A 20,680-nucleotide genomic window follows, 5' to 3' on the forward strand; every position below is an offset into this window, starting at 1 on the left:
GGCATCCGGGTATTCTGACCGGGAGGTGCGGAAGACAGCCAATCGCAAGTGAGATCGGGCGGAGAGACCCGGAAGTGCTGTGGACGCGAGCGGAGGGTACCGCGGAGAGTCCTGGGCAGCGCCTATTCCACCTGTGATCACAATCTTATGTGCCTGATATAACTTGACACCATGTGAGTGTGAAAAGTCTTTGATTTGCCTACAGATAAAATCTTTTTATCAGTCTACACTATTGGGGCTTCTATTTCTTATTGATGGGCACCACACACCTGGTTGGACCGGACCTGATGTTCCCATTGACGGCTATGCTTTAAAAGAACAGATACATTGTGAGTACGCAGTATATCGGTCACATGAAACTGTTTTATAACTAGATCCAACATATTGCACTATTTTGTGTTTTCATTCTTTTCACATATCTGCGCTCCCATTACTTGGATGCGACACTGAAGAAGCAATTCTGCAAAGGGTTTGAGCGGCACTTTATAACGTATCTTTATTTATTTATTTATTGCACATCACAGTTTATTCACTATATTGGTATTTCACTTGTAAATATTTTGATGCATCTCATTCACTCTTATATAAGAACTGCACATTTTTGTAAAGAGTGCCAAATTTGATAACACTTTTTTTTTTGCACAATTGTAAGACTTGGTAACAGCAGGTCCGTGTCCCATCGTAGCGGCCCGCGACCCCAGCTGGACAATATTTTTGCCTCTTGGTGCGTCGGTTTCCGCAGCTGGGCGTCTATTTTAACACAGGCTAAGAAATGGTCAGAAAACCCCTGCCGCTGTTCGGAGCCTGGAAGAGAAGAGAGCCGGGATTAGAAAGCCAGACCTCCGAGTTCACACAGCACGTTGTAGGCGTGTAACACCGCGTGGAAAACCCCAGATGGAATAATTATCATGGTTACTAGCACAGCTCTGGGAGATTCCCTGCCAGGAGCCTGGGAAGCAATGCCTTGGGCCTCAAATCATTCATTTTCCTCTTACTCCCTTGGTATGCTCCCACCATCTCGCTACAGTAGATTGTTAGCTCCTGAGCACAGGGGAATCCTCCTTCCGCTGTCTCGGTGTGACAATGTTTGCACTGGAGTTTCAATTATTCTTAGGCTTGTTTGTTGATATTCTGTACATAGTTCAAGTTGGAAGTGTGAAGCAACGACACAAAATATCAACAACTAAACAACTCCAGTCCTCAGGCCCCCCCAATAGGTCAAGGTTTTCAGGATATCCCAGCTTCAGCACAGGTGGCTCAATCAGTCTCTGCTTCAGCACAGGTGGCTCAATCAAAGGCTCAGTCTGACTAGTAATGGTAAAGTGATTCCTGAAACTGGGCTTGCTGTCATTTCTTATGGATATATTGTAACTTAGATTTGTAAGCTCTTCGGGGCAGGGATTCCTCCTATTGTTTTGCTCACTCGAGGCACTGATTGAAGCAGGGATATCCTTAAAACCTGACCTGTTGGAGGATCTTGAGGGCTGGAGTTGAGCGCCTGTTACAGTTTCGAAGGCTTCATTGGAATGTGTTTTGGGTGTAGTACTGACTCACCTGCACTAGATGGTGCTACTGCTCCTAACACCCCAGGCCGCTGGCGGTTCCTATACGGTCCAGTTTGAGCCCAAAGCAGTTGTTAGTGTTCTTCTTCTTGTCGTCTGTGTTGCTTTCACTGTTACGTGGCTGGACACTGGCTGTGTTGTTGCGGGTGAACGACCGCGGACGCTTTGTGTTTTGCACGAGACCGGCATGGTTTTCTGGGTCAATGTCGCCCTTGTATCCAGCGTCCAAATATTCCGCGAGGTCCTCCTTCACCAAACCGCTGGGAAACTGTGAGGGGGAGAGAGAGGGGGAGGGGATCAGTCACTGCGCAGGGGACAGAGAGGGGGGGATCAGGAACTGCGCAGGGGACAGAGAGGGGGGATCAGGTACTGCGCAGGGGACAGAGAGGGGGGATCAGGAACTGCGCAGGGGACAGAGAGGGGGGATCAGGTACTGCGCAGGGGACAGAGAGGGGGGATCAGGAACTGCGCAGGGGACAGAGAGGGGGGATCAGGAACTGCGCAGGGGACAGAGAGGGGGGATCAGGAACTGCGCAGGGGACAGAGAGGGGGGATCAGGAACTGCACAGGGGACAGAGGGGGGATCAGGAACTGCGCAGGGGACAGAGAGGGGGGATCAGGAACTGCGCAGGGGACAGAGAGGGGGGATCAGTCACTGCGCAGGGGACAGAGAGGGGGGATCAGTCACTGCGCAGGGGACAGAGAGGGGGGATCGGGCACTGCACAGGGGACAGAGGGGGGAATCAGTCACTGCGCAGGGGACAGAGAGGGGGGATCAGTCACTGCGCAGGGGACAGAGAGGGGGGGGGGATCAGGCACTGCACAGGGGAGAGGGGGGGATTAGACACTGCACAGGGGACAGAGAGGGGGGGATCAGGCACTACACATGGGAGAAAGAGGGGGGTGATCAGTCACTGCTCAGGGGAGAGAGGGGGGGATCAATCACTGCTCAGGGGAGAGGGGGGATTATTCACTGCTCAGGGGAGAGAGAGGGGGGGATTAGTCACTGCACAGGGGACAGAAAGAGGGGATCAGTCACTGCACATGGGACAGAGAGGGGGGATCAGTCACTGCACAGGGGAGAGAGAGGGGGGGATCAGTCACTGCACAGGGGAGACAGAGAGGGGTCAGTCACTGCACAGGGGAGATAGAGGGGGGATCAGGAACTGCACAGGGGGGAGAGAGGGGGGGATCAGTCACTGCACAGGGGAGAGAGGGGCGGATTAGTCACCGCACAGGGGAGAGAGAGGGGGGGGGGTCAGTCACTGCACAGGGGAAAGAGAGGGGGGGGTCAGTCACTGCACAGGGGAGAGGGGGGGCAGTCACTGCACAGGGGAGACAGAGAGGGGTCAGTCACTGCACAGGGGAGAGAGGGGGGATCAGTCACTGCACAGGGGAGAGAGAGGGGGGGACCAGTCACTGCACAGGGAGAGAGAGGGGGGGACCAGGCACTGCACAGGGAGAGAGAGGGTGGGATCAGGCACTGCACAGGGAGAGAGAGGGGGAGATCAGGCACTGCACAGGGAGAGAGAGGGGGGATCAGGCACTGCACAGGGAGAGAGAGGGGGTTAGTCACTGCACAGGGGAGAGAAAGGGGGGATCAGTCACTGCACAGGCGGGAGAGAGAGGGGGGGATCCGTCACTGCACAGGGGAGGGAGAGGGGGGGATCCGTCACTGCACAGGGGACAGAGAGAGGGGGGATCAGTCACTGCACAGGGGAGGAGAGAGCGGGGGGGATCAGTCACTGCACAGGGGAGGGAGAGGGGGGGATCAGTCACTGCACATGGGACAGAGAGAGGGGGGATAAGTCACTGCACAGGGGAGGAGAGAGAGGGGGGGGATCAGTCACTGCACAGGGGAGGAGAGAGACAGGGGATCAGTCACTGCACAGGGGAGAGAGAGGGGGGATCAGTCACTGCACAGGGATAGAGAGATGGGGGATAAGTCACTGCACAGGGGAGGAGAGAGGGGGGGGGGGATCAGTCACTGCACAGGGGAGGAGAGAGACGGGGGATCAGTCACTGCACAGGGGAGAGAGAGGGGGGGATCAGTCACTGCACAGGGGGGAGAGAGAGGGGGGGATCCGTCACTGCACAGGGGACAGAGAGAGGGGGGATCAGTCACTGCACAGGGGGGGAGAGAGAGGGGGGGATCAGTCACTGCACAGGGAGAGAGAGGGGGCAGTGTCTCCGAGATGATGGAGCTGGCGCCAGTGCCCAGAGAGAAGATAGAGAACTGGAGCCTGTTATCTACTTGAGCACATTTTGGAGGCTCTGTGTATGAAGCTCGCCTCGGTGCGGGGAACGGGGGTCTCCCCGGCGCAAAACCGCTGCAAAAAAAGGGCTGCAATTTCCCAAAATTAAATGTTTTAGTATCATTTTTTTTTTAGACCGGATATTCTCTGAATTTTCCGCCCCAGCAGCTCGCGAACGGCTGCGCTCGCCCAGGGGGCGCGGTGGGAATGTAATACTGTCTCCATAGCTGACGCACAACTGGTACGACTGATGTGCTGGTCCACTAAAAGGTATCACTACCTGAGAGGTGCCTCACTCTGCCTGGGACCAATACCACTACAAGCCCCGTGCATGTGAATGTGGAGATTCTCCCCAACAGGACAATTAAGCGCAGAGTGGCTACGCGGCTGGTTTATTTGCTTGTTATTGTAAAAGGAAACTTATCATATTGTGGCGCTCTAAATAATCAGATTGTGCAAAGTGATACTGTGATAAATTTAAATAAAGTGATACTTATACAAACATATATGAAGATGCAGCTGTGACCCGGTGGAGGATTGCTCTGTCAATCCTCGTGATGAGTAGAAGAAAATGAGTCTCCGGGAAGCGCAATATATGTAAAGACAAAAAATATATTGATAGTGCAATATTGTTTAAATTAAGATCAGAATATGATGACTGGTCTCTCTAGTAAATACTCACAAACGTGAGGAAATATGAGGCACGTAAAGGTATCTTTTGGATGCTATAGATGTCACAGAGCGATCAGGAGATCCAGAAATCAATATTTCCCCTGGTACATGGGCTCCCAAGGACATGGTTTCAATAATAAACAAGCATTGCGATCACAATGGATCTCAGTGGCCGGATAGATAGTAGCTCCGCTTCCCCTCTGCCGTGGCGTGCGTGTCACCGATGCGTTCCAGTAGAACCGGAAGTGATGTCATCCGCTGCGTCCACTTCCTGGGGTTCCGGCCGGCTTAGGAAAACGTCACTCTACGCGTTTCACCACATAGGTTTCATCAGGAGTAACGTTTTGATGAGTGGGGGAGGTGTATATACCCTAGTCTAGGTTCCCATTGGTGGATGGTACACCCGATATTATTAGTGCTTATTGTATACACATGAGACTAGAATGAGAATGGATCGTTAATGTCTCTACATCACACATATGTAGAGATCAAAATAATACATTTATACAATGCAATTTATAAGATACAGTACAATTAATCATAAAATACAATTCATTTATATAAACAAATTAAAATTTACAGTAATGTTCAGAAGTTACAATTTAATTATGAATATAAAATTGAGTCTATATAGAAAACAGTAAAAAAAATTAAAAAAAATTTAAAAACAGGTATTTAAGTAGATTATCACTAAACTTGAAGAATACAGGTGGAAAGTGCATAGTATTGATCATATGGGCAAAAGGCATATTCTAGGATGAAAACAGAAACAAGGCATTAGTGCATATATAATCACAAAAAAGGTTTAAGATCAAATTCTAGATTCAAACCGGATGGGGACATAGTTTTTAATTCGAACACCCAGAAAGATTCTCTTTTGATCAGTGCTGTGTGTCTATTCCCTCCTCTCCAATGGGGCATAACTTGTTCAATTGCTTTAAATTTTAACCCCTTGGGGTCCGAGTTATGTGCCATTAGAAAATGGTTTGGAACACTGTGTGTGGTCATTTTCCGTTTTATATTCCCTATGTGTTCCAAAATGCGTGTTTTCAGGGGTCGTATAGTTTTCCCTATATATTGTAGACCACACTCACATTCGATTAAATAAATGACAAAATTAGACCTACAGTTTAGATGTTGTTTGATATTATATACTTTCTGTGTGGTGTTAGACTGAAAGGTATCTGTAGTCTTAGAACTATAATGGCAGGCAGTGCAAAATTTACAGTCAAAGAACCCTTTAGGGGGTTCTAACCACGTGGGGTTTCTATTAATTGTAGAATCCCTCAAAGCGCTAGGTGCTACAATTTTTTTTACATTTGGTGCTTTTCTGTATACCATTTGAACTTTATCGGGTAGGGAAGTTCCTATAATGGGATCGTTTTTCAAGATGGACCAGTGATTATTCAATATATTGTTTATTTTATGTGCATCCCTGTTGTATTGGGTAATGAAAGGTACTTTACTACAGTCATTCCCCCTGCTTTTTTCTCTAGGGATCAGCATAGACTCTCTTGACATACATTTTGTTTTAGCCAATGCTGTATGGATAACATCAGGTTTATAATTCCGCTCTGCAAACTTTCTGGATAATATAGTGGATTGTTCTTCATAAACATTATTATCAGTACAGTTACGCTTAAGTCTACAGTACTGGCCATATGGGATATTATTGATCCATTTGTTAAGATGGCAGCTTGACTGTAGGATATAATTATTCGCATCCACATCTTTGAAAAAGTTTTTTGTTTTAATAACATTATTTTCTATATAAATTGTTAGGTCCAGAAAGTTTACAGTGGTCTTACTAACAGTGGTCTTACTAACAGTGGTCTTACTAACAGTGGTCTTACTAACAGTGGTCTTACTAACAGTGGTCTTACTAACAGTGGTCTTACTAACAGTGGAGGTGAACCTGAGATTCAGTTCATTATTGTTAAGATATGAAAGAAATGTATCTAGATCTTCCAATGTGCCCTTCCAAACAAAGATAATGTCATCGATGAACCTCCGCCATGTGACCAAATTTGCGCCCAGACCTACCCAAGACCATATGTACAGATCTTCCCACATGGCCATAAGTAAATTGGCGTAGCTGGGGGCAAATTTGGTCCCCATGGCGGTTCCACATAGTTGCAGGAAAAACTCGTCACAGAACCAAAAGATCAAACATCTTTACCGCCTTGCACCCATCATTATGTTTTATAGATGTGTACAAAGCTGTTACATCAGTGGTAACCAATACATAATTATCCTGCCATTGTATGTTCCTAAGGGACATAATTACATCACCGGTATCTTTAAGGTATGATTTTTGTTGTTTAACAATATCTTGTAAATAACTGTCAATAAATTCTGACAGATTCGCCGTTAGTGACCCAATGCCAGAAATTATTGGTCTCCCTGGGGGGTGTGTAAGATTTTTATGTATTTTTGGTAGGAAGTAGAAGACGGGGAATACTGGATCTTCAACGTTTAGGAACTGAAATTCATGTTCCTCCAGTATTCCCAGTCTTCTTCCATCCTCCAACAAGGATTGTAATTCCTTTTTATAGAGGGTGGTAGGGTTAGATTTCAATTTCAAATATGTTGTTTTATCACCCAGTATTTTATTGGATTCTTGCATGTAATAGCTATGATCCATAATTACAACACACCCTCCCTTGCTATTACATGCAAGAATCCAATAAAATACTGGGTGATAAAACAACATATTTGAAATTGAAATCTAACCCTACCACCCTCTATAAAAAGGAATTACAATCCTTGTTGGAGGATGGAAGAAGACTGGGAATACTGAAGGAACATGAATTTCAGTTCCTAAACGTTGAAGATCCAGTATTCCCCGTCTTCTACTTCCTACCAAAAATACATAAAAATCTTACACACCCCCCAGGGAGACCAATAATTTCTGGCATTGGGTCACTAACGGCGAATCTGTCAGAATTTATTGACAGTTATTTACAAGATATTGTTAAACAACAAAAATCATACCTTAAAGATACCAGTGATGTAATTATGTCCCTTAGGAACATACAATGGCAGGATAATTATGTATTGGTTACCACTGATGTAACAGCTTTGTACACATCTATAAAACATAATGATGGGTGCAAGGCGGTAAAGATGTTTCTGGAGAAAGATGGGAAAATCCCTGAGGCACAGATAGAGTTTCTCATTAGATGTATTCAATTTGTTTTAACTAAGAATTTCTTTTGGTTCTGTGACGAGTTTTTCCTGCAACTATGTGGAACCGCCATGGGGACCAAATTTGCCCCCAGCTACGCCAATTTACTTATGGCCATGTGGGAAGATCTGTACATATGGTCTTGGGTAGGTTTGGGCGCAAATTTGGTCACATGGCGGAGGTTCATCGATGATATTGTCTTTGTTTGGAAGGGCACATTGGAAGATCTAGATACATTTCTTTCATATCTTAACAATAATGAACTGAATCTCAGGTTCACCTCCACTGTTAGTAAGACCACTGTTAGTAAGACCACTGTTAGTAAGACCACTGTTAGTAAGACCACTGTTAGTAAGACCACTGTTAGTAAGACCACTGTTAGTAAGACCACTGTTAGTAAGACCACTGTAAACTTTCTGGACCTAACAATTTATATAGAAAATAATGTTATTAAAACAAAAAACTTTTTCAAAGATGTGGATGCGAATAATTATATCCTACAGTCAAGCTGCCATCTTAACAAATGGATCAATAATATCCCATATGGCCAGTACTGTAGACTTAAGCGTAACTGTACTGATAATAATGTTTATGAAGAACAATCCACTATATTATCCAGAAAGTTTGCAGAGCGGAATTATAAACCTGATGTTATCCAAAAAGCATTGGCTAAAACAAAATGTATGTCAAGAGAGTCTATGCTGATCCCTAGAGAAAAAAGCAGGGGGAATGACTGTATTAAAGTACCTTTCATTACCCAATACAACAGGGATGCACATAAAATAAACAATATATTGAATAATCACTGGTCCATCTTGAAAAACGATCCCATTATAGGAACTTCCCTACTCGATAAAGTTCAAATGGTATACAGAAAAGCACCAAATGTAAAAAAATTTGTAGCACCTAGCGCTTTGAGGGATTCTACAATTAATAGAAACCCCACGTGGTTAGAACCCCCTAAAGGGTTCTTTGACTGTAAATTTTGCACTGCCTGCCATTATAGTTCTAAGACTACAGATACCTTTCAGTCTAACACCACACAGAAAGTATATAATATCAAACAACATCTAAACTGTAGGTCTAATTTTGTCATTTATTTAATCGAATGTGAGTGTGGTCTACAATATATAGGGAAAACTATACGACCCTGAAAACACGCATTTTGGAACACATAGGGAATATAAAACGGAAAATGACCACACACAGTGTTCCAAACCATTTTCTAATGGCACATAACTCGGACCCCAAGGGGTTAAAATTTAAAGCAATTGAACAAGTTATGCCCCATTGGAGAGGAGGGAATAGACACACAGCACTGATCAAAAGAGAATCTTTCTGGATGTTCGAATTAAAAACTATGTCCCCATCCGGTTTGAATCTAGAATTTGATCTTAAACCTTTTTTGTGATTATATATGCACTAATGCCTTGTTTCTGTTTTCATCCTAGAATATGCCTTTTGCCCATATGATCAATACTATGCACTTTCCACCTGTACTCTCCCAGTTTAGTGATAATCTACTTAAATACCTGTTTTTAAATTTTTTTACATTTTTTTTTACTGTTTTCTATATAGACTCAATTTTATATTGATAATTAAATTGTAACTTCTGAACATTACTGTAAATTTTAATTTGTTTATATAAATGAATTGTATTTTATGATTAATTGTACTGTATCTTATAAATTGCATTGTATAAATGTATTATTTTGATCTCTACATATGTGTGATGTAGAGACATTAACGATCCATTCTCATTCTAGTCTCATGTGTATACAATAAGCACTAATAATATCGGGTGTACCATCCACCAATGGGAACTTAGACTAGGGTATATACACCTCCCCCACTCATCAAAACGTTACTCCTGATGAAACCTATGTGGTGAAACGCGTAGAGTGACGTTTTCCTAAGCCGGCCGGGACCCCAGGAAGTGGACGCAGCGGATGACATCACTTCCGGTTCTACTGGAACGCATCGGTGACACGCACGCCACGGCAGAGGGGAAGCGGAGCTACTATCCATCCGGCCACTGAGATCCATTGTGATCGCAATGCTTGTTTATTATTGAAACCATGTCCTTGGGAGCCCATGTACCAGGGGAAATATTGATTTCTGGATCTCCTGATCGCTCTGTGACATCTATAGCATCCAAAAGATACCTTTACGTGCCTCATATTTCCTCACGTTTGTGAGTATTTACTAGAGAGACCAGTCATCATATTCTGATCTTAATTTAAACAATATTGCACTATCAATATATTTTTTGTCTTTACATATATTGCGCTTCCCGGAGACTCATTTTCTTATTTGCTGTTATAACAGGACAATTAAGCGCAAAGCGGCTACGCGTCTGGTTTATTTGCTGTTATAACAGGATCTTGTGTCTGAGCCGGAGAACAAACATCTCCATTTATTTCAATTCAACATCAGGAAGATTTGTCAGAGAACAAGGAAAAGGCCGCCTGTCCCCCTCCGCCTGTCCCCCTCCTCCGCCTCCGCCTGTCCCCCTCCTCAGCCTGTCCCCCTCCTCCGCCTGTCCCCCTCCTCCGCCTGTCCCCCTCCTCCGCCTGTCCCCCTCCGCCTGCCCCCATCCTCCGCCTGCCCCCATCCTCCGCCTGCCCCCATCCTCCGCCTGCCCCCATCTTCCGCCTGTCCCCCTCCGCCTGCCCCCATCCTCCGCCTGCCCCCATCCACCGCCTGCCCCCATCCACCGCCTGCCCCCATCCTCCGCCTGCCCACCTCCGCTTGTCCCGTCCGCCTGCACCCATCCTCAACCTGCCCCCCCTCCACCTGTCCCCCCTCTGCCATCCCCATCCTCAACCTGCCCCCCCTCCACCTGTCCCCCCTCCGCCATCCCCCATCCTCAACCTGTCCCCCATCCTCAACCTGTCCCCCCTCCGCCTGCCCCCATCCTCAACCTGTCCCCCATCCTCAACCTGTCCCCCCTCCGCCTGCCCCCATCCTAAGCCTGCCCCCGACCCCTATCTCCTTCCCTTGTCCTTCTCCTCCTGTCCCCCCGTCCCCCTTCCCTGTCACCTTCCACTTTCCCCGTCCCCATCTCCCCCGTCCCCCTCCGCCTGTCCCCCTCTCCCTTCCCTCTGCCTGTCCCCCCTCTCCCTTCCCTCCACCTGTCCCCCTCTCCCTTCCCTCCACCTGTCCCCCTATCTCCCTTCCCTCCGCCTGTCCCCTCTCCCTTCCCTCCGCCTGTCCCCCTCTCCCTTCCCTCCGCCTGTCCCCCCCTCTCCCTTCCCTCGGCCTGTCCACCCCTCTCCCTTCCCTCGGCCTGTCCACCCCTCTCCCTTCCCTCCGCCTGTCCCCCCCCTCTCCCTTCCCTCCGCCTGTCCCCTCTCCCTTCTCTCCGCCTGTCCCCCTCTCCCTTCCCTCCGCCTGTCCCCCTCTCCCTTCCCTCCGCCTGTCCCCCTCTCCCTTCCCTCCGCCTGTCCCCCTCTCCCTTCCCTCAGCCTGACCCCTTCTCCCTTCCCTCTGCCTGTCCCCCTCTCCCTTCCCTCCGCCTGTCCCCCTCTCCCTTCCCTCCGCCTGTCCCCCTCTCCCTTCCCTCCGCCTGTCCCCCTATTTCCCTTCCCTCCGCCTTTCCCCCTCTCCCTTCCCTCCGCCTGTCCCCCCCTCTCCCTTCCCTCCACCTGTCCCCCCCTCTCCCTTCCCTCCGCTTGTCCCCCCCTCTTCCTTCCCTCCGCCTGTCCCTCCCTCTCCCTTCCCTCCGCCTGTCCCCCTCTCCCTTCCCTCCACCTGTCCCCCTCTCCCTTCCCTCCGCCTGTCCCTCTCTCCCTTCCCTCCGCCTGTCCCCCCCTCTCCCTTCCCTCCGCCTGTCCCCCCTCTCCCTTCCCTCCGCCTATCCCCCTCTCCCTTCCCTCCCCCTTCCCTCCGCCTGTCTCCCCGTGTTAGTAACCGATCGCCAATAACTAAGACATTCACATTAACAATCACAGCTTGCCCTCAGCAGGTCCCGGGACTGTCACCTTCCCTGCGTATAACAACGGGCAGAAGGCAACAACAGAGTCCTTCTATATGTCACAAGATCTGGGGTGGGCAACTCCAGTCCTCAAGGGCCACCAACGGGTCAGGTTTTCCAGATATCCCTGCTTCAGCACAAATGGCTCAGTCGGAGACTGAGCCACTGATTGAGCCACCTGTGCTGAAGCAGTCAAAGCCTGAGCCACTGATTGAGCCACCTGCACTGAAGCAGGGTTATCCTGAAAACCTGACCTGTTGGTGGCTCTTGAGGGCTGGATTTGCCTGTAGGCGAGGTCAGACAATAGTCCCCACGTGTAGTTTCTGGTTAAAGCAAATCTTAAGTGGTTTTATTTCTCCACAGCAGAACTAAATATTTGGGCACACTGTCCCTTTAAGGCAACACAAAACATAGCAAAATAACATCTGTTCCACATTGGGAGAACTCACTCACAATCCAAGCCCTATCTATCAGGCTGGCTCGCTATGTCCAGTTCCCAACCTTTTAACATACACATCAGTCAGGAAACAATATTAAAGTTCTTACTGTCCTTTAGAAAGTGGGTTGGGAATCCATCTGCATAGCAGCTTGCATAGGACAGCTCTGTCGTGTGAGACAGCCACCTGCTACAAGCATTGGCTTCCTTACATATCCTGCTGGTTGTCAGGTGTGTCTGCTTACTTCCTGTTTGCCCAGCTATTCTAACCTTCTGAGTGCTGGATGAAGGACTTGGATGTATGTTTCCAAGGCATAATTATCAGTACCTGACTTCATTATGTCACAGAATGACTCAGTGATTAACCCCTCGCTGCCTGCAATATCCTTGTGGGAGCAAAGTGGTTAAAACGCTAGCACTGTATGAGTAGGGTTGTCAGATGACTTCTCTAAAATACTGGACACGATGGCAAAAAGTTCAATGCGCTCGAGACATAGCTCTCCCCTCCATGCTGTTTCCTCCTCTCCTTGGCCCCACCCCCACCCTCCTGACACCTCCTCCTGATTGGCTGCATTACCCAGCAGCAGCCAATCAGGATGTAGGAAGCTGCCCAGCCCCCTAGCAACAGCCCTGCTCTATCCCTTCTCAGGGAATTCCCACGGCCCCCAAAGCTGGTCAGGTCACTATGTCCAGAGAGGTAATACCGGTATACACACACACGCCCAGAGAGGTAATACCGGTATACACATACACGCCCAGAGAGGTAATACCGGTATACACATACACGCCCAGAGAGGTAAAACCGGTATACACATAAAGGGCCCGAGAAGTAATACAGCTATACACATACACGCCCAGAGAGGTAATACCGGTATACACATACACGCCCAGAGAGGTAATACCGGTATACACATACACGCCCAGGGAGGTAATACCAGTATACACATACACGCCCAGAGAGGTAATACCAATATACACATACACGCCCAGAGAGGTAATACCAATATACACATACACGCCCAGAGAGGTAATACCAATATACACATACACGTCCAGAGAGGTAATACCGGTATACACATACACATCCAGAGAGGTAATACCGGTATACACATACAAACCCAGAGAGGTAATACCGGTATACACATATACGCCCAGAGAGGTAATACCGGTATACACATACACGCCCAGAGAGGTAATACCGGTATACACATACACGCCCAGAGAGGTAATACCGGTATACACATACACGCCCAGAGAGGTAATACCGGTATACACATACACGCCCAGGGAGGTAATACCAGTATACACATACACGCCCAGAGAGGTAATACCAATATACACATACACGCCCAGAGAGGTAATACCAATATACACATACACGCCCAGAGAGGTAATACCAATATACACATACACGTCCAGAGAGGTAATACCGGTATACACATACACATCCAGAGAGGTAATACCGGTATACACATACAAACCCAGAGAGGTAATACCGGTATACACATATACGCCCAGAGAGGTAATACCGGTATACACATACACGCCCAGAGAGGTAATACCGGTATACACATGCACACCCAGAGAGGTAATACCGGTATACACGTACACACCCAGAGAGGTAATACCGGTATACACATACACATCCAGAGAGGTAATACCGGTATACACACACATATATACACACATATATATATATATATATATATATATATATATATATATATATATATACAGTGTTCGACAAACCTATACATTTGCTCGCCCCGGGCGAGTGGATTTAACCCCCGGGCGAGTAAATATTGGCCCAAGCAGCACACGTTTGGTACTAGGTGGCGAGTAGATTTCTTGTGTGGCGAGTAGATTTTTTGGTGATTTGTCAACCACTGTGTGTGTGTGTATATATATATATATATATGTAGCCCCCTGTAAACAGCACAGGCTATACCTATCTCCCTTCTACTGTGGTAAGTCCTGTTAAGATCAGGCACCAGTAATAATCCTGGGTTTTCCCCCTTCATAGCCCTATCCTGAGTGGTAGACGCAGGCCTGGACTCTGCTGCAGGCGTGAGCAAGAGGGGAGGTTCTGCTGACGTCACGAGACGCGGGGCTAGCTCTATATTTAGCAGCCAACTCCAGCGAGTAGAGTTATTTATATCGAGAGTCCGGAGTTGCTGGTTAGTTATGCGAGAGTCTGCAGGGCAAGTAGTTATGCCGTGAGTCAAAGAATCCTGCGGATCGGTCCGAGGATTTGGAGGAGACTGCGGTCTTCCCTGCGCAGAGCGCAGGAGCAGAGAGAGAGAGGAACGGAGAGATTCAGCTTCCTTTAGTAGAGCTGATAGAGCTATAGATCTGGTGGATCAATGCCCTCACCCCACTGCCAGGGGTGATGGGGAGAATCCAAGCCCCACCGCGAGGATTACCTCGGGGGTGGGCCACGGGGTATTGAAGCCCTAGCACAGACCATCCTGTTGGAGGAGAGACTTGGAGGGAAGGAGAGGAGGAATTATCTGTGTGGGAGGAGAGTGGAGTAATAAGTACAGCTTGGCTGTTGTTGTTGCGTCTACGGGAAGACACTACCGTTGGGAGTTGCTGATCTGCCAATAAAAGAGACTATCCTTTGTTACCCAAAGACTGTGTGTGAATTGGAAGCTATTACCCTGGGACCCAAGGGGTTCTTCTATACAGGTCCTGTCCCATATTCCTGGGAGTATAGAAGATGGAGGCGCTGCACCACTAAGAGATCATGGAGGCTACCACCCCAGAAGCCCGGTCCTGGCTCCCCAATACCATCGCGGGAAGCTCAGGCCCTCCTGTTTACCACAGGTATGCACCACACCGCATGTAATCTGCCCTCATGCACCCTAGACACCACCATAGAGTCTGGGGGAAGGGGGGAAGCAGGGTTACATATATATATATATATATATAAAACTGAAAATCTTGGTTGTGAGTGTCTGTAGACAATTTGATTGGTCCGTCCGTCCTCCCGTCCTCCCATGGCTCTCATTGGCCTGTGTGTAACGCGCCCCCCCCCCCGTGTGTCCCGCCCCCCCATGGCTCTCATTGGCCAGTGCGCTCTAACCCAGGGGTCCCCAACCCCCGGCCACGCTGCTGCTGCTGCTACCTGTGGTGGTGGTGGAGCCAGCTGCTGCTGGGAGGGGGGGTTGCTTAACAGAGACGTCTGAGTATTTGCCCCCCCTCCAGCTCCGTTTTGCACCCCCGCTCCATTTTTGCCCCTCCCCCAGCTCCGTTTTTGACCCCCCCGTGCCCCTGCCTTCCCCCCTGCCCCTGCCCCGCCCCTGCCTCAACCCCCGCCCCTGCCTTCCCCCCCGCCCCTGCCTCCCCCCGCCTTCCCCCCGCCCCTGCCTTCCCCCCACCCCTGCCATCCCCGCCCCCTGCCTTCTCCGCCCCCCTGCCTTCCCCCCCGCACCACTGCCTTCCCTGCCCCCCTGCCTCCCCCGCCCCCCTGCCTTCCCCCCCACCCCTGCTTTCCTTGCCCCCTGCCTTCCCCACCCCTGCCTTTTACCAACCCTGTCTTCCCCCTTCCCTGCCTTCCACCACCCCCGCTTTTCCCCCCCACCCCCGCCTTCCACCATCCCTGCCTTCCCCAACCAACACCTGCCTTCCCCATCCCCCCCCACCCCTGCCTTATTCCGCCACCCCACCCCTGCCTTCCGCCCCCACCCCTGCCTTACCCACCACCCCTGCCTTCCCCCCGCACCTGCCTTACTGCCACCGCCCTGCCTTTCACCCACCCGCCGCCCCTCACCCACCCGGGTCCCGCCCCTGCCTTTCACCCACCCGACGCCCGCCCTCCCACCTCTGCCTTTCACCCAACCGACGCCCGCCCTCCCCTGCCTTTCACCCACCCGATGCCCGCCCTCCCCTGCCTTTCACCCACCCAACGCCCGCCCTCCCCTGCCTTTCACCCACCCGTCGCCCGCCCTCACTTATCTTTCACCCACCCGATGCCCGCCCTCCCGCCTCTGCCTTTCACCCTCCCGCCCTTGCCTTTCAACCACCCGCCTCTGCCTATAGGGGGCTGTCCTCTGTTCCTTCCAGACACGTATTGTGCTAGTCCTTTTTCATTTGTCCCATTTATTTTTGAGTTCAGTATTTGGCTTTTTTTAGTCAGTCTGATGAGAGAGGAGTAAGCTGCTGCTAAAGTGATTCCTGAAAACAAGGTTTGCGAAACTGGGGGCAAACGGAGGAGAGTGCTAGCGCCCAGCTGATGCCCAGATTTGCCTTGCTGAAGCACTGCAGGGATCAGCAGTTCCCGGCCCACTCGTGCTCAGGGGAGCAAGGACCAGCAGAGGTTGTGCATCTACCCCAATAGGACCCTGCACCATCGAGGACAGCATTTTCACCCCTGCGAGGACACCTAATCAGGTCTCCGGAGGCGTTGGGTAACATATCCCGAAACTGCTTGTTATTACTGCATTTGATGTACGCACATTACTCACCCATTTATTGTTTATGTGAATAATATTTTTAATGCACTATGAGCGTTGTGCGCTGTGTCTTTTTTGTATTTTCTGTTAGCTCCAGGGGGTCCCTGAGCCCCCCCTTCATCGCAGCTGCAGACGCTCAATTCTAGTTAAGTCATTTGATTCACTTCACTTTTAATATATCACGTCACGTTTTAATTAGTTGCGCACTGTTATTTCTTTATTCTTCACTTATTATATTGCAGAGATGGAGAGAGTCTGGGGAGATGTGAGTGTGCAAGCTCAGCAGAGATGGAGAGAGTCTGGGGAGATGTGAGTGTGCAAGCTCAGCAGAGATGGAGAGAGTATGGGGAGATGTGAGTGTGCAAGCTCAGCAGAGATGGAGAGAGTCTGGGGAGATGTGAGTGTGCAAGCTCAGCAGAGATGGAGAGAGTCTGGGGAGATGTGAGTGTGCAAGATCAGCAGAGATGGAGAGAGTCTGGGGAGATGTGAGTGTGCAAGCTCAGCAGAGATGGAGAGAGTCTGGGGAGATGTGAGTGTGCAAGCTCAGCAGAGATGGAGAGAGTCTGGGGAGATGTGAATGTGCAAGCTCAGCAGAGATGGAGAGAGTCTGGGGAGATGTGAGTGTGCAAGCTCAGCAGAGATGGAGAGAGTCTGGGGAGATGTGAGTGTGCAAGCTCAGCAGAGATGGAGAGAGTCTGGGGAGATGTGAGTGTGCAAGCTCAGCAGAGATGGAGAGAGTCTGGGGAGATGTGAGTGTGCAAGCTCAGCAGAGATGGAGAGAGCCTGGGGAGATGTGAGTGTGCAAGCTCAGCAGAGATGGAGAGAGTCTGGGGAGATGTGAGTGTGCAAGCTCAGCAGAGATGGAGAGAGTCTGGGGAGATGTGAGTGTGCAAGCTCAGCAGAGATGGAGAGAGTTCGGGGAGGTGTGAGTGTGCAAGCTCAGCAGAGATGGAGAGATTTCGGGGAGGTGTGAGTATGCAAGCTCAGCAGAGATGGAGAGAGTCTGGGGAGGTGTGAGTGTGCAAGCTCAGCAGAGATGGAGAGAGTCTGGGGAGATGTGAGTGTGCAAGCTCAGCAGAGATGGAGAGAGTCTGGGGAGGGGTGAGTGTGCAAGCTCAGCAGAGATGGAGAGAGTCTGGGGAGGTGTGAGTGTGCAAGCTCAGCAGAGATGGAGAGAGTCTGGGGAGGTGTGAGAGTGCAAGCTCAGCAGAGATTGAGAGAGTCTGGGGAGGTGTGAGTGTGCAAGCTCAGCAGAGATGGAGAGAGTCTGGGGAAATGTGAGTGTGCAAGCTCAGCAGAGATGGAGAGAGTCTGGGGAGATGTGAGTGTGCAAGCTCAGCAGAGATGGAGAGAGTCTGGGGAAATGTGAGTGTGCAAGCTGAGCAGAGATGGAGAGAGTCTGGGGAGATGTGAGTGTGCAAGCTCAGCAGAGATGGAGAGAGTATGGGGAGATGTGAATGTGCAAGATCAGCAGAGATGGAGAGAGTATGGGGAGATGTGAATGTGCAAGCTCAGCAGAGATGGAGAGAGCCTGGGGAGATGTGAGTGTGCAAGCTCAGCAGAGATGGAGAGAGTCTGGGGAGATGTGAGTGTGCAAGCTCAGCAGAGATGGAGAGAGTCTGGGGAGGTGTGAGTGTGCAAGCTCAGCAGAGATGGAAAGAGTCTGGGGAGGTGTGAGTGTGGAAGCTCAGCAGAGACGGAGAGAGTCTGGGGAGGTGTGAGTGTGCAAGCTCGGCAGAAACGGAGAGAGTATGGGGAGATGTGAGTGTGCAAGCTCAGCAGAGATGGAGAGAGTATGGGGAGATGTGAGTGTGCAAGCTCAGCAGAGATGGAGAGAGTCTGGGGAGATGTGAGTGTGCAAGCTGAGCAGAGATGGAGAGAGTCTGGGGAGATGTGAGTATGCAAGCTCAGCAGAGATGGAGAGAGTCTGGGGAGATGTGAGCGTGCAAGCTCAGCAGAGGTGGAGAGAGTCTGGGGAGATGTGAGTGTGCAAGCTCAGCAGAGATGGAGAGAGTCTGGAGAGATGTGAGTGTGCAAGCTAAGCAGAGATGGAGAGAGTCTGGGGAGATGTGAGTGTGCAAGCTCAGCAGAGATGGAGAGAGTCTAGGGAGATGTGAGTGTGCAAGTTCAGCAAAGATGGAGAGAGGACAGGAAAAGTGAGACAGGCTGGCAGAAAGGAGAGAGAGAGAGAGTGGGACAGTCTGGGGGAAAGGGAGAGAGAAAGTAGGAGAGATGAGAAACAAGTGGTAGAAGGAGTAAGGAGAGTGAGAGAAATAAGGACAGAGGTTGGACCCCAGGAGAGCTGCCAGGTGAGCACGTACCTTCTTTTGTGCCTGGGCAGTGGGTTTTGCCTCCATCCTCACACAGAGCACAGCCAGCAGAAGTCCCCACGCGAGAAAATGAGAGAAGTGCATCCTCCTGACTCTGGGACTAAACTGCCTCAGCTTAAAAAAAATCCTCAAGTGTTACTGTAATAAAAAATACTACTAGCAGGAGAGCTGGGGCTGGCTGCAGGTCCCTCCTTCTCCTTCTCCTTCTCCTCCTTCTCCTCCTTCTCTGCTCCTGTAACTCTCTCTGAACTCATCAACACCCCATTCATTTTTATAACCCCAAACTGGTGACGTCATGGACTAGATAGGAGGTACAAGGAGGGTTGGAGTGCTTGTCCTGGACAGGCAGGTCTCCTCTCCCATGTTATCATGTGTTTGTTTGTTTTGGGGTGGTATACATAAGCCCCCCCTCCCCTCTTCCATAATTAACAGATAATATTCCAGATGTGTACTCTTTGTGTTGGACTGAGCAAAGTGCCGGCTATCTGCTGACTTTCTCTGTGTCTGTACCAATGGGACAGGCTGAGATTCGGGGGGAGAGGGTGATGTCCCTCCCTGATCCCAAAACAACCTGACACCCCAATACCTACCCTTTGGGGGCCCTGGAATACAGGGCTAAAAACCTCCCCAGCACCACCACCACCAAGGGTTAATAATACAACTTCTGACACTACAGGGACTGCATTGGTATGATATAGTGAGGCATTTTAAAGTGAGCTTTTAAGTGAGAATATATAGTTAGACTATAGTTTGACTAGAGGTGACTGGGGACTTCATCTTTCTGCAAACTCTTCTACACATGGCAACAAACGATGAGCTACTCTGACCACACTATAATCCCTGCTGTTTAGTCTGCACACACACATACTTGGCTCAAAACAGCTCCATGCAGCATTACCTACCTCTGGCATAATTATTGAATAGGTGAGTGAGACCGCAATCACCATGTATATTAGTTGGTTCTCTGGCATAATTAACCTGCTTTTTACCTCCACTTTGTTCTTTCTCGTGGCCTCATTGAAATGTTATTCTCTGTATCCACTACAAACGCCTCTCTCCTGGCCCACGCCCAACATCACCATACACCCCGGATTACTCAAAAGCCTCGCACTATCTACTGAATGTTGGTGGAGAACCCTGAAAACCAGCACTCCAACCACCGCACACTCAAATGGCAAACATCATAAAGTAACAACTTGCAAACAACTACTCAAATTTCAACTCATACTATTACTCTCTTTAGCAGGTGATATTGAACCTAACCCAGGTCCTCCCACTTCAACTCTGTCCCATACCCCTGAGAATACCCTCTTCAAATTCCAAAAAGGGCTATCTGTCGCCCATATAAATATCCGGAGTCTGCTGCCCAAACTGGATGAACTAAGGGCATGGTGCCTTATGCATAAACCAAAAGCCATCGTTCTTACAGAAACATGGCTATCCCCTAAAACTCCTGATGACCATATTGCCATTCAGGGATACTACATTTCTAGGAGAGATAGGTCAAAGAGAGGAGGAGGGGTGTTATTTTATATTGCAGACACCTTACAATTTACACTGTTAAATTGCCCCCCAAGCCCACCCTCTTTTGAAATCCTAGTTGGCAGAATATGCCTCCCCTTTTCTAAGCCCATCTTGCTCGCTGGCATCTACCGCCCCCCTAAAGCCCCTCTACAATCCCTGGCTGATATCACCCAATTTCTTGGCTCCATCTCCTCTCTGAATGAGAAGAGTGAGCTGCTAGTTCTTGGGGATTTCAACTTCAATTTGCTTGACCCTAAAAACCACAAAATCCACACACAAATTAA

The 20,680-nt window shown here is 49.4% G+C and overlaps 1 protein-coding gene across 1 annotated transcript; it reads right to left on the reverse strand.

The window, feature by feature from the left end:
• Window positions 1-573: 573 nt before the first annotated feature.
• Window positions 574-19,124, reverse strand: NPPC (natriuretic peptide C). The gene is made up of 3 exons (XM_075570968.1): window positions 18,864-19,124; window positions 1,555-1,830; window positions 574-804 (listed from the first exon to the last, which is right to left on the reverse strand). The coding sequence occupies exons 1-2, from the start codon at window positions 18,954-18,956 to the stop codon at window positions 1,579-1,581; spliced, it is 345 nt and encodes a 114-aa protein (XP_075427083.1). The 5' UTR covers window positions 18,957-19,124; the 3' UTR covers window positions 574-804; window positions 1,555-1,578.
• Between the last annotated feature and the right edge of the window lie 1,556 nt (window positions 19,125-20,680).

This window comes from Ascaphus truei, chromosome 14 (genome assembly GCF_040206685.1).
Source record: "Ascaphus truei isolate aAscTru1 chromosome 14, aAscTru1.hap1, whole genome shotgun sequence".
NCBI lineage: Eukaryota > Metazoa > Chordata > Amphibia > Anura > Ascaphidae > Ascaphus > Ascaphus truei.

What these genes read in the sequence shown, in the direction of transcription:
- NPPC (XM_075570968.1), bottom strand. Translation starts at nt 18,956, where the DNA reads ATGCACTTCTCTCATTTTCTCGCGTGGGGACTTCTGCTGGCTGTGCTC. An exon ending in CTGCCCAGGCACAAAAGAAG is followed by an intron (nt 1,831 to 18,863) that starts GTACGTGCTCAC and finishes TCCCCCTCACAG; the next exon opens with TTTCCCAGCGGTTTGGTGAA.